This window comes from Hevea brasiliensis, chromosome 9, assembly GCF_030052815.1.
Source record: "Hevea brasiliensis isolate MT/VB/25A 57/8 chromosome 9, ASM3005281v1, whole genome shotgun sequence".
NCBI classification, from domain to species: domain Eukaryota; kingdom Viridiplantae; phylum Streptophyta; class Magnoliopsida; order Malpighiales; family Euphorbiaceae; genus Hevea; species Hevea brasiliensis.
In genome coordinates, this window is record NC_079501.1 from 87837351 (window position 1) to 87849911 (window position 12561).

At 30.3% G+C, this 12561-nt stretch overlaps 1 protein-coding gene across 2 annotated transcripts; it reads left to right on the forward strand.

Moving 5' to 3' along the window:
* Positions 1-1121: 1121 nt before the first annotated feature.
* LOC110634240 (L-Ala-D/L-amino acid epimerase) lies at positions 1122-9657 on the forward strand. Of its 2 annotated transcripts, XM_021783183.2 has the most exons (7): positions 1122-1740; positions 4600-4710; positions 4909-5125; positions 5873-6206; positions 6380-6441; positions 6857-6929; positions 9339-9657. In XM_021783183.2, coding segments are annotated over exons 1-7 (1275 nt in total). In that variant the 5' UTR covers positions 1122-1263; the 3' UTR covers positions 9340-9657. The 2 variants fall into 2 exon arrangements, with proteins under 2 accessions (XP_021638875.2, XP_021638874.2); XM_021783182.2 differs by lacking the exon at positions 9339-9657 and having other exon boundaries at positions 6857-6933.
* The last annotated feature ends 2904 nt before the right edge of the window (positions 9658-12561 follow it).

Genomic DNA, 12561 nt, shown 5'->3' on the forward strand with positions numbered 1-12561 from the left:
AAATGCCAACTTATTCGGTTAAAATTTATTGTTAACGTTTTAGAGTTTTAATATTTTAAATAATAATATTACAATTTTTTTATTTAAAAAATAATATTTATAATTAATAATAATTTAATAACCTAATTAAATTTGATATAATTTTTTTTCTTTTTTAAGAGATATATCTATACATATATGCATACACACTTTCGTGCATAATACCCATGGTAGTAAGGGTATTCGGTTCTGGTTCGGTTCAGAGTTTGCCTAGGAAATAGAAATGAATCAAAATTTCGGTACTGTTCTAGTTCGGTTCTTCATTGTTTCAGTTCTGATTCGGTACGATTTTCAGTTCGATTTGGTACAGTTTTGATTCGATTCTCAATTCTTAAAATAACTTTATGTAATTATTTTATTAAAAAGTCATACTTAAATTGGTATTTAAGTTTTGAATTGAGTTATTAATACATAATCTATCATATAATATATCTTTTAATTATACCTAAATTATATAATTTTTAATTATAAGGTACATATATAATTTATGATTAAATATATTATATAATATAATAGTATAAGTATATCATATAATATACATTTTAACTATTTATTAATTATATAATATTTAACTATAAGATACAAATATAATTAAGAATTAATATATATATATATATATATAAAAGATAATGATATATTTATAATTAAGAATGATAAGGTAATTTAATGTATTTATAACTAAAATTATAAAAAAAATATAAAAAATAAAATATAATATTAGATTGTATTTAATTCATAATTTTATATACATATATAAATATATATAATTATATTAAAAATATATAATATATCTAAAAAAAATATAAAAAAATATGTATATAAATTTAATTCTTGATTTAATTGTAGTTCAATATAATTTTAATTCGATTACCATATAATTTTGATTTAATTTTTAATAAAAATTTAAAATTAAAATAAAATATTAAAATAATTTTAATTTAATATATTTTTATCAGTTGAATACAATTTTTCGGTTTGGATCGATTTTCAATAACCGCAGCCCTACGTGGTAGACACATAACCGTGGAAAGGAGCAAAGCCAGGGCAGCTAAATATTCGCATGTGGAATTAAAAATTAGCCATACGTACCCTACTCCTACCCTATACTTTGCACAGCAATGGTATCAATAGCAATGGCAGTTCCTATTGTTTCTATCCTTGACAACCCAATCAAAACTTCTCCAAAGCCCATCATTCGAATCCCAGAAACCCCAAATCCAACAGATGCTTTCAATCGGGTCTTTCCATTTTCCCCTGCAAATCCACCTAAAAAGTTTCAAGACTCCAAAAACTTTCATACAAACAAGACCCATTTGCAAGCTCTTTACAGACAAATCAATGGCTGCAGTAACACCCAACACAGCAACAAGCTTTGGGTTTAGGGACCTGATGGAAACTTTGACAGTGGATGTGGAGAGAGCAGAAAATAGACCCCTAAATGTGCCCTTGATAGCTCCATTTACAATAGCCTCGTCCAGGCTGGATAAAGTAGAGAATGTGGCTATTAGGATTGAATTGAGTAATGGGTGTGTGGGATGGGGTGAGGCGCCAATATTGCCGTTTGTAACTGCAGAGGATCAGTCCACAGCTATGGTGAAGGCCGGAGAGGCTTGTGAGTTGCTGAGGAGCTGTCCGCCGATGACGTTAGGCTCGCTTTTGAAGAAGATTGGCGGGGTTCTTCCAGGGCATCAGTTTGCTTCTGTAAGAAGAATTGAGATTTTTTGGCTGCTTTTGGTTTTGGGAAAGGATGTGATTGTGATTTTTATTCAGTTGCTATGGTTTTCTTCCTGATTGAGAAAACATGAAATCACATGCTATAGAATCCAAAATAGAAATTCACATGAAATTTAAAATTTATAACTCTCTCCCCTAATTTGAGATATTGAGTCAATAAGAACATGATCTTCAGTTTATTATGGCTGTGGTGAAAAGAAAACGATTATACAAATTCTTAGGTGACAGTGAAATCTTAAGCACCAAACGTAGGCCAAATTTTCTGATATAGTGTGATTTTATTTTAACTTAATGGTCAACTAATTCTGCAAAAGTTGCTGTGGCACACATTATGAATGTATAATCACATACGCTTGATCTACTTCTCTGTGCTTCTGGTTATATATTGTACCTGTTACTTCTGGTGATATATTGTACCTGTTAGAGAAAATCAATATGGGCCTAACCATATTAGATCATGCATATAAACCCCAAGATCCACCTTGTATCACGAGTCCATAGTTGATTACATGTTATACACGAGTCAAATATATAATTCACAATCTAGATGTATCTTGTTAGTAGTGAATTTCCACAGAAATAGTAGAGGAATAAACAGTACTTTGATAGGTATCACCTTAGGACAAAATTTACACCAAGAGAGCACCCAAATATTGCTTCTAGCTATGGCCAAAATACCACCCTTTAGTAGCCATGAATGATTTGCTGTTTAATGGTATTTATTTGTCCTTTTAACCCCTAGGGTATTAGAAGTTTGGTTTCCAATGTAATTACTAACTTCTAGCCTAGGTAGTCCTAATTATGTGGGTAATTTAATTCCTCCACTAAAATGAATTATATGGCCATAAATATGGGTCATACACATGTGATGGGTCAAGCCTGCTGTTGGAGACAAAGATTTTTTTTTATTATCATTTTTTATTTTTTTATCTTCATCAACTTATCAACACTAATCCTTTTTACCATTGGTTAGCATCTGCTTTTCTTAACAATAAATACATTAACCGGCGACTCCAATTATAAAATGTCATCTTGTTGAAAAATGAAAAGAGAGAGCTAATCAGCAATCTAAAGCATACAAAGACTAATATTTCTAAATTGATCAATCCACAAACTGCAATAACAAAATTCCATAAAGAAACTGTTTTTCATCCTATCTTCCATCGTAACAATAATCCCATGACCAAAGTAGTCGGAAGGTGACATGACAAGGTTTTTCAAACCATTGAATTTAGATAAGAAGCCAATTGAAGAATCAAATCATTCAGGCTACAAAGATGACCAAAGCTCATAAGCACAATGCATGATAAGAACACAACTATGTTAGTTAATAATGATATAAAATTCGATATAAAATGTGTGCATGCATGCATGCGAAGTGAGAGGAAAAACCAGATTATGCCTCCTATTAAGCACTACCGTTTATACATTTGTGTGCATTTGCAAATGTTTGGGTGGATTAAACAGTATCTACCATAGTTGTCAAATCGAGAATTGAAATCTTTATTTGGTGAATCGAGAATCGAATCGAATAGTAAGATTCTATAAAATTCTCAAAATTAAAATTAAAAATGATATAGGTTCTAAAAAAATAAGTAAAAATATATCACAATGACATGTTTTGATAAATGTAGAATTATCATCTAGCTAATGAGAAGGATGCTTTATTATAGAACAAAATATTCTTTTATGTTATGTGGTTTTATGTTATAAATGATGAACACTTGAATTTTAGACAATGATTATCATTGTACATGTGCTAAAACTCCCATTTAAATTTGAATAAATAATCAAATAATAAAAAATGATAGTGGGTTAAATTAAAATGTTAGAATATATTAATATAAAATGTCATAATTTGACAATTATAATTAGATAATTATACTAACAAAAAAAAAAAGAAAACAAAAGAAGAGGAAAAGGGAAAAGAATGGCTAGTGGAAGAAAAATAGCTAAGGAAAGGTTTTATGTGCACTTTTCATAGTAAAAAATTAAGTAAAATATTAAAATTTAAAGATATAAGGTCTAATAACCCTCTAGAAAAAGAATTGACTGAATCGGCAGATTTATATCGATTCACCCGATTCACTATCGAATTGCAAAATTCAATTAGATTCAAGTACATTTGAGATTCACCCTATTGATTCTGGTCTCTAGGACAGGAAATTGAATCAAATCGTAAGATTCTAACAACAGTGGTATCTACTATGTCATGCATGCTACATATTAAGCTTATATAAGTGGGTAACTTCTACATAAATTCACCTTCACTCCAAGCTAAATCATATGTAGCAGGTCTACATGATATGAAAGGATCAAGCATCAACATGCATAAAAAGCTAGTTGTGTCAGGTCTGAATCCTCTATTTGTTGTGCCTATTTATTCAATTACAATTAGTTCCTTCAAAATAACTAGACATAAAAGAAAGGGGCGATGCATCAAACAGCATATGCATACCTTAGGTTTTCCTTCGTTTTTGCAGCTTCCACTGTTTCAGTAAATGTGCTGCTCCCTCCTTTAGTGATGCTTTTCTGTTTTCCTTGAAATTCCAAATCTCCCTTACTATGTACCTACCCCCACTAGGGTTATATTCATTTATTTCTCTCAAGGCTTTTGTCACATCATTATTGTTATCTGAAATAGCTGTGTACTGAGAATAGTTTTGACCAAACATCTAATGGATATGTAAAGCTTGTGTGTCACTATATACAATGATGTTCTGATGGAAGTTTTGTCTTAATTTATTGTTTATTTTAATCCTCATCTTTGTACATAAAAGGGAATTTTATTTCCTACTACTTTTTTTTTTTTTTTTGCACTTAAAGGTTAGGGCAGGAGTTGAGATGGCGTTGATTGATGCAGCGGCTAATAGCATCGGCATACCATTATGGAGGCTATTTGGTGGAGTTTCAGATAGCATCACTACTGATATAACAGTTCAGTGCGGTTGGTAGTAATTCTGCAGTAATACTTTATGCGGTTTATGATACATCTTTTTCCTGAAAGCCACTAGGTGCCATTGGTGGCTTTTGCATTTAACAATATTGCATTGTACATAAGAAACATTATACTTCAAGATAAAATAAGTAAAATTTCTACCCTTGAAAGTAGGCTTATCCACATTACACATGCAGATTCCCATTGTATCACCGGCTGAAGCTGCTGAATTGGCTTCAAAGTATCGCAAACAAAGATTCAAAACTTTGAAACTCAAGGTGGGAAAGAACCTCAAGGCAGACATTGAAGTTCTTCAGGCCATACGTGCAACCTATCCTGATTGCTTCTTTATCTTGGATGCTAATGAGGGATACAAACCCAAGGAAGCTATTGAAGTTCTTGAAAGATTACATGGTAAAGGATAACCTTAGCAACTATCTGAATTTAGAAAGTGTGGTTATTGACGTGTACATTATCCGGTTATCTCTTTCTCAGTTTATAAACACATAGGGAGCTTTTTGGAATGATGTGCCCTAGTGCAGGTTTTGCTACATCAGAGTGTTTGGGAAAAGCAGCAGTGAGTTGCAGAAATGCTGCTTTCCTGCAATCTAGGATGGCGGCAATAGCAAGTTCTTCCCGTTACCAAACTTGTGCAGCTGCTATGCACCCACTTTCTCTGAAATTTATCCATCACGATTATTCTCCCTTCTGTTTACTAGCTTTAGCATCTAAGAATAGAGACGAGAATTCTTCACTTATGGAAATGATCACTTTCTCTCTGCCTTTCCATAATTGTATTTAAACAATTCAGTATGTGTGTATATATATATATATATATATATATATATATATATATATATAGGCTTTGTGATGCAGGATTTTCTAGAGATTTTAGGACTACCTATTTTAGGAAGTAGTATTTTATTACTTAGGAATTTTTTGTTGATTATTTTCATGTTTAAGATTCCAAATCTTAGTAGGATTAACAATTCTACTATATATACCCAAGTTCTCTAGGTATTTTGGTAGACTATAATTATGATTATTTTTTATTTTGAGAATTAATACAACTGAGAGTTTGTTTCTCTTCCACTTTGTTTTGTTGGCTTTACATCACTTTGAATTGTGAAACTAACTTGAACTATCATACTCTTCCTACAGAAATGCAGGTTACTCCCATTCTCTTTGAACAGCCGGTTCACAGAGATGACTGGGAAGGCCTTGGTCATGTTACTAATATTGCGAAAAGCAAATACGGGGTATCTGTTGCAGCTGATGAAAGCTGTCGAGGTTTAGCTGATGTGAAGATAATAGCAGAAAGAAATCTTGCAGATGTTATTAACATCAAACTTGCCAAAGTAGGAGTACTTGGGGCACTTGAAATTATTGAGGTAGCTAGGGCATCGGGTTTGGATCTAATGATTGGTGGTATGGTTGAGACTAGGCTGGCCATGGGCTTTGCAGGTCACCTTGCTGCTGGCCTTGGATGTTTTAAGTAAGGGCATTGAATTTATAATTATATGGTGATACAAATGGCAATCATACATAATTAGCTTTTTTTTTTGTGATTTGACATTTATATTTATTATTATCTTCATAAAAAAATTTGTTTAAGTTTCAAGTATAAAATACTCTTAATTTTGATTAAGTTACAAATGTTCCTTGTAGGTTTGTTGACCTGGATACACCCCTTTTGCTATCAGAAGATCCTGTTCTTGGGGGTTATGAAGGTATTAAGCCCAACTCTTAAACCATATAATGTGCAATGTTTCAGTTTCTATGGCTAAAGCAGCTTCGTATTGTTGAGTTATGGGCTCATATTTGTTAGACAAAACACTGTTCACTAAAATACTGTTCCAGAAGTTGGGGAGGGAGCCCCTTTAGTGGGTTATTTTGTAATTAAAAGTTCTCCTAATCCTACTTATATAAAGAATAACTCTAGAATCTCTATAATAGGATTGTCTTGTTATCCTCTTAGTAGTAACACACAACTACCAATGGACATAAACACGCTTGTTGAACAGCATTAATCAATGTTTCTGTTTTTTCCCTTGCTTTTCTGATCTGTACATGTGCTGGTATCCCTATATTTGATGGCTTTAAACCTGAAATAGACGTGGTTCTTACTTTTTTCCCTTTCACTAGTACTGGGTGCTGTATACAAATTTACAAATACTAGAGGCCATGCTGGTTTCCTTCACTGGGACAATATTGTATGGTGAGTTTTACTTTTTCTTATAATTTTCCAATTCATTTCACTGGCACAAAACTAACTTGGTTTATCATTATGATGTTTAGAATATTGATATTTTGTTTCAGTTTTTAAGTATAAGCATGAGGGTAAATATTATATCATGGATAGTTTTTTATAGTTTCTAGAAGCAATTTCTGTTATCATCCAAATCTCACACCTTAGAACTAAAGTTTTTCTCCCAGTTCTCAAAGGGAATGGTGCCTAGATAATTCCCCAAACTTCAAAAACTTACAATAACTTTAAATGGAATGACAAGAAAAATGATAATGCAAATTAAGGAAAAACCCTAATGATTTTAACACCATAATTGGATCACATTTCTTGATTTCTCTGCTATTTAGATTGCTTTTTCTAGAAGTGTTATTGACTTCAAATTTCCCTCAGAGGCAAGGCTCTCAATCATTGGAGAAGTGTTGTTGTGTTGCAATTACTATAAAATATGCTCAAGCATGAGGTATAAGTTCCAAAAAAAAAAATTGACTTCTTTAGGCGAATGAACAAAAGTAAGTGATAATTTATTTGGTTTAAAATCTCTAGCACATTATATTACAGGATGGTATGAACAATTAACGGTCAGTAATGAAACTAATGAGTCAAGGATAGGGGTGTGCAAACGGTCGGTTCGGTTCCGAACCGAACCGAACCGAAAAAACCGAAAACTGAAAATCGAAAATTTTAAAAACCGAACCGAACCGATTGATAAGAGAAAACCGAACCGAATCGAACCGATAAATTTCGGTTCGGTTCGGTTTTAAACCGATCAAACCGAAATTTATAAAATTTCATATTTTTAACATTAAATCTAAATAATAAAAACATAAAAACAAAAAAAATTGAAAATCAAAACTCAAAAATCTTTAGGTTCGGTTCGGTTTTCTTTGATTTCGGTTCGGTTCGATTCGGTTCGATTCGATTTTTTTTATTTCCTATATATATTAATAATTTCGGTTCGGTTCGGTTTTTTTAATTTTTTTATGAAAATAACCGAACCGAACCGATTAACCGAAATTATCAAAATTATAAACCGAACCGAACCGATTAAATTTTAAAACCGAACCGATTGAACCGAATTAATCGGTTCGGTTCGATTTTTCGGTTAAAACCGAAAACTGCACACCCCTAGTCAAGGATACAGAGGCTAAACTATGCTAAGGATCAAATAAAATTAAAGAAAAATAAGTGTTTTATCACACCATTGAAGTGAGATGTGCTACCTTATTGCTGCACAAATTCAATACTTCGTGTTATGGAGTAACTAGCATACGACAGTGGAGAAGTAATTGTGCGAGTAACACTAACACTTCACTGTTTGTGATCAGCTCTTAGGCGTTTTGATTTAATTTATTTTGTAGTCACTTAGTCATGATGATCCTTTAATAACACATTGGATTCTTGGTGACCTCCTGATAATTGCTTTTCTTAAGTGATTTTCAGTCTCCATAATAGAGTTTGCTGTTTGACTCTGAAGTTTTTGCCCCCTAATTTCATAGAAGAGTATCCTACCTGAGTCTATGGGGGAGTCACTGACTTGTTGGTGACCTGAAGCTGATTGACCTGATTTCTACATAGAAAAGTCATATTGTGGCTTCATAACAAAATGCAAGCCTCTCTGAAAGAATGGCACAAGATTTCATCTTAACCAATTCCAGAGTCACTATTAAAACTAGGGAAAACATTATCCTCTACTGCTTAAATAAATTTGAATGAGAAGAGATAGATGCTCATACATTATGTTGGCCTTGAATTCTACCTCCTTGTTAATCTGGGCTTCAGGGCACTATGTTATCAATTTATCAAGAGTCCTCTTTATTGGTTCATTGTTAATTTCACTCATGAAGTGGCCTATACTTTTATAAGCAAGTACAGTTCTAATAAGCCTTGTAGAGTTAGTACTACCTACATTCTCCTATATGATTGAAATGATCCTTAATACCCTGCTGGTCCTATTACCGTATAGGCTCCAAATTTTAGTTAATCCTTGATAGCAGAACGCCTTTGGAGAAATCCTGAAAAGTGTTAAAAGAAAGATTTACAAGGACAATAATCTCAAAATTTATGCTTTGATGATTTTAGAGAAGTTTCTCCTTGTCTCTTTTTTGAGGATGCTTCCAATTTCTAAATGTGCTTTTTTGCTTGGTAAAATACACAGCTATTTTGAAAATGGAAAATGTCGAGATTAGTTTCTCCAGTTGTGCTTTGTGCAGAACATCAAATGCTTGATTGAGAAATTTGGAACTGGATATTATTTCCAGAATGTGTTTTACTGTTGAATTTTTTTGCTAAACTTTTGACAAGAGAATAACTGTTTAACATTGTGCTTGTTGATCCCTCTTCTTCCATGATAATCAAGTAATCATGCTATATTATTGGCAGAGATCAATAGTCAATTGCTGAAGGGCCCTACAGCTTCTCACAGATGGCGTTCGTAAACAATAATTGCTGTTGGTAAGACTGGTTGGCCCCCAATCTTTTGAAGTCTTGCCAACGAATGAAGAAATCAGCAGAAGGGGTCTACAAGCACAAGGATTGCTTGTGATCAGTTTTAGTTTAGGGACATTTCTCTGCACCTATGGATGCAGCCATTGCCTGGCCGTTTAAACCATGTAATTCCAAATGCTAGAATCAAAACAGGTCCTTAAACACTAATTTAGATGCTGTTGAAATAAGTAATTTGAAAAAAATTATTTTATTATTTAGTGTTTTTGTGATTAAAATTTATCAAATTTTAAATAATTTTTAATATTATCTAATTAATATATTTAAAAAAATAATTTTCTCAATATCAGTTCAATAGCAATGGCAAAAAGATCTTTATGCTGTTAGTGTTGACAACTGAGTGATGTTAATTGTTTTGTCTCCCCATGCCATTCATTTTCCTAATAACACCATTCATTGGTTTTGCTCCCATTTGAGTTGAAAATCTTGAGCAACAACTGCTATTTCTGCTATACACTGTTAGTTAATGATCATCTCAATGGCTGGAAAGGTGAGAATCTTTACACCTTCCATGTGTAAGAAAAGACATGGTCAACTTCAATATAGAAATTGCTTTCAGGATAAGGTAGATCCAAATGAAAGGGATTGGAGAAATTGGAATCCAAGGTGGATGAACTATTACCACTGCTTTTATACAGTTCTGCTAGTTGAGCAAATTATCCAATGCAGAATTTTTCATGATAAGCGAATAATTAATTTGCTTCTGATCCCCTTTGTTCTATTAATTCTACATTAGCTTTGTATTTTTTTGATTCAATCGGATATCCTTGAACTGAAGGGATCAAGGGAGAGCTTCATCACATGAAGAATCTATAAAGCTAAGCATTAAAATAGGTTGATGTCATATTGTCATGTGACTTTTTATATTAACACTACTTAACATAACATGATAAGAGTCCGCTTGCCTTTGGTCCAGTGGCAAGAGCATAATGAACCTGGAGTCACATCTCCGGTTCGATTCCCTCTCCACCCAAAAAAAAATTGAAGGGAGAGCCGCATTAAAGATTAAATAAAAGAAAAATTCTCTTTTGATTTTTTAGACTTTTTATCTCTCTCATTTATTTAAAAAATTTATGATAATATTTATAATTTAATTAATATTAGAAAAATTACATTTTCATTGTTCACAATAAATAAAATCATGTTAGTTACAATTTAATTAATATTAGGAAAACTAAGAGTTATAGTAACAAACTATATAAACCAATATCACACCACAAAAAAATTAAACTAGCCACCTCAAATACAATGTCTAACCTACCAAATAATATTTTAGAAACCAAGGCATTAGAAAAAAAATAAGAACAATTTTTATAAATATTACTAAGGTAATCTTTATCTTATTAGAATTTATTTACATACATTTTATTGGCATCTTATCTTTATTTTTATTTTCATTTTTAATTTATATTTATTTTTTTATATTTTTATGGTTGATTTTACAAATATTTTTTAAAATATTTCAAACAAATTAAATATAAATACAGAGAACACTATATAACCATTTCTTTATTCAATATCGATAATAATCATACCCACGTAATGCGTGGGTATCGATAATAATCATACCACGTAATAATATTTATTTAAAATATTTAAATTTTATTATTTAAAATTTTTTAGGTATTATTATAAATTTTATATTTGACTAATTATTTATGTAAATAAATTCACCTAATAAATATTTTATGTATAAAATTTAAGTTGAATTCAAATTTAATATAAATATTAATTAAATTTAAATATATTCTAAATTAATTATATACTTTTTATTATCTTAATATAATTTAATCAAATCAAATATTTGAAAATATTCAATTCTTAATCAACCCTATGAAGAAGGTAGTCAGATTTGTTTCCTTCCGTGCCTTTATTTTTCTGCATGAGATAAAAAGTTGTGACAACCTATGGATTATTAAAATATTTCTAAGTCAAAATATAAAAAATAAATAATAAAATATTATAAAAATATAATATTAATAACTTACTCATCATTTAATATTGTTGCATTTTTATTCTATTTTTATGTAAATTAGACTTTGCCCATGCATTGAGCAAGTATAAATACTATTGACATATTATTTAATTGAATAAAGATATGATTTAATTTTTTTAAAAATGTTCTAAAAATAATTTATAAAAAAAATTGTGAAAATATAAAGAAAATAAATAACAAGAATAAATATAAATTGAAAATGAATATAAAGAACAAATAATAAGATACCAATAAAATGTATATAAATAAATTCTTATAAGATAAAAATTACCTTAGTGATATTTGTGTAAATTTTTCGTTATCTTCTTTTAATGCCTTTGATTACTAAAATATCAATCGATAGATTTAAGAGAAAATCTTGATTAAATATTATATCTTCTATTTATATTAGAAGGTGACTAATTTTAATTTTGGATATGTGATATTGACCTATATAGTTTATAACTATAATTTTTAGTTTTTTTAATATTAATTAAATGGTAGCTATCTTTTTTTTATTAAATGTTTTATAATTCTATTAGCATTTATATATTACTGTATATCATCAATTGATATTATAAAATTATTATAAAAAATAGGAATAAAATAGATAAATAGAAAAAATTTAATAAAACATCACTTAGTGAAATTCATTTTCAGACAGCTTTATTAAATTCATATAGATTTGGATTAAAAGATAACATCTAATCTTTAAGGAAAGGGGGAAAAGTTATTGTGCATGACCAACAACAGTGCAATCTGCAGATATTGTTGAAGTAATGAAGTTAATCATTGCTAGATTCTCATATTGGTAATTTTAAATTATAATCATTATAATATTAAAATGTTAATATCATTTTCTTCAAAATTATTTTTTAAAAATAATTTTAAACAATAATATTAAATTTCAACAATTAAATGTCAAAGTCTTAAAACACATTAGCCTATTTTCTAAGATATTAAAAACCCAAATCCCTTTTGAGGTCTTGGGTAAACAACAACTGTCAGAATATTGAAATAGATAACACAAAATCCTCTAGATCAAAGTCTTGGAAGGATTATATACAGGAAGAAAAGTTTAAAAAGGAGGAATAAGGCAAAGGGGAATTTTTTAAAAAAATTTAT

Excerpts from the sequence above, each read along its gene's own strand:
- LOC110634240 (XM_021783182.2), top strand. The coding sequence starts at position 1,264 with ATGCTTTCAATCGGGTCTTTCCATTTTCCCCTGCAAATCCACCTAAAA. Across the intron at positions 4,711-4,908 it reads GCATCACTACTGATATAACA|ATTCCCATTGTATCACCGGC; the intron begins GTTCAGTGCGGT and ends TTACACATGCAG. Across the intron at positions 5,126-5,872 it reads AGTTCTTGAAAGATTACATG|AAATGCAGGTTACTCCCATT; the intron begins GTAAAGGATAAC and ends CTCTTCCTACAG.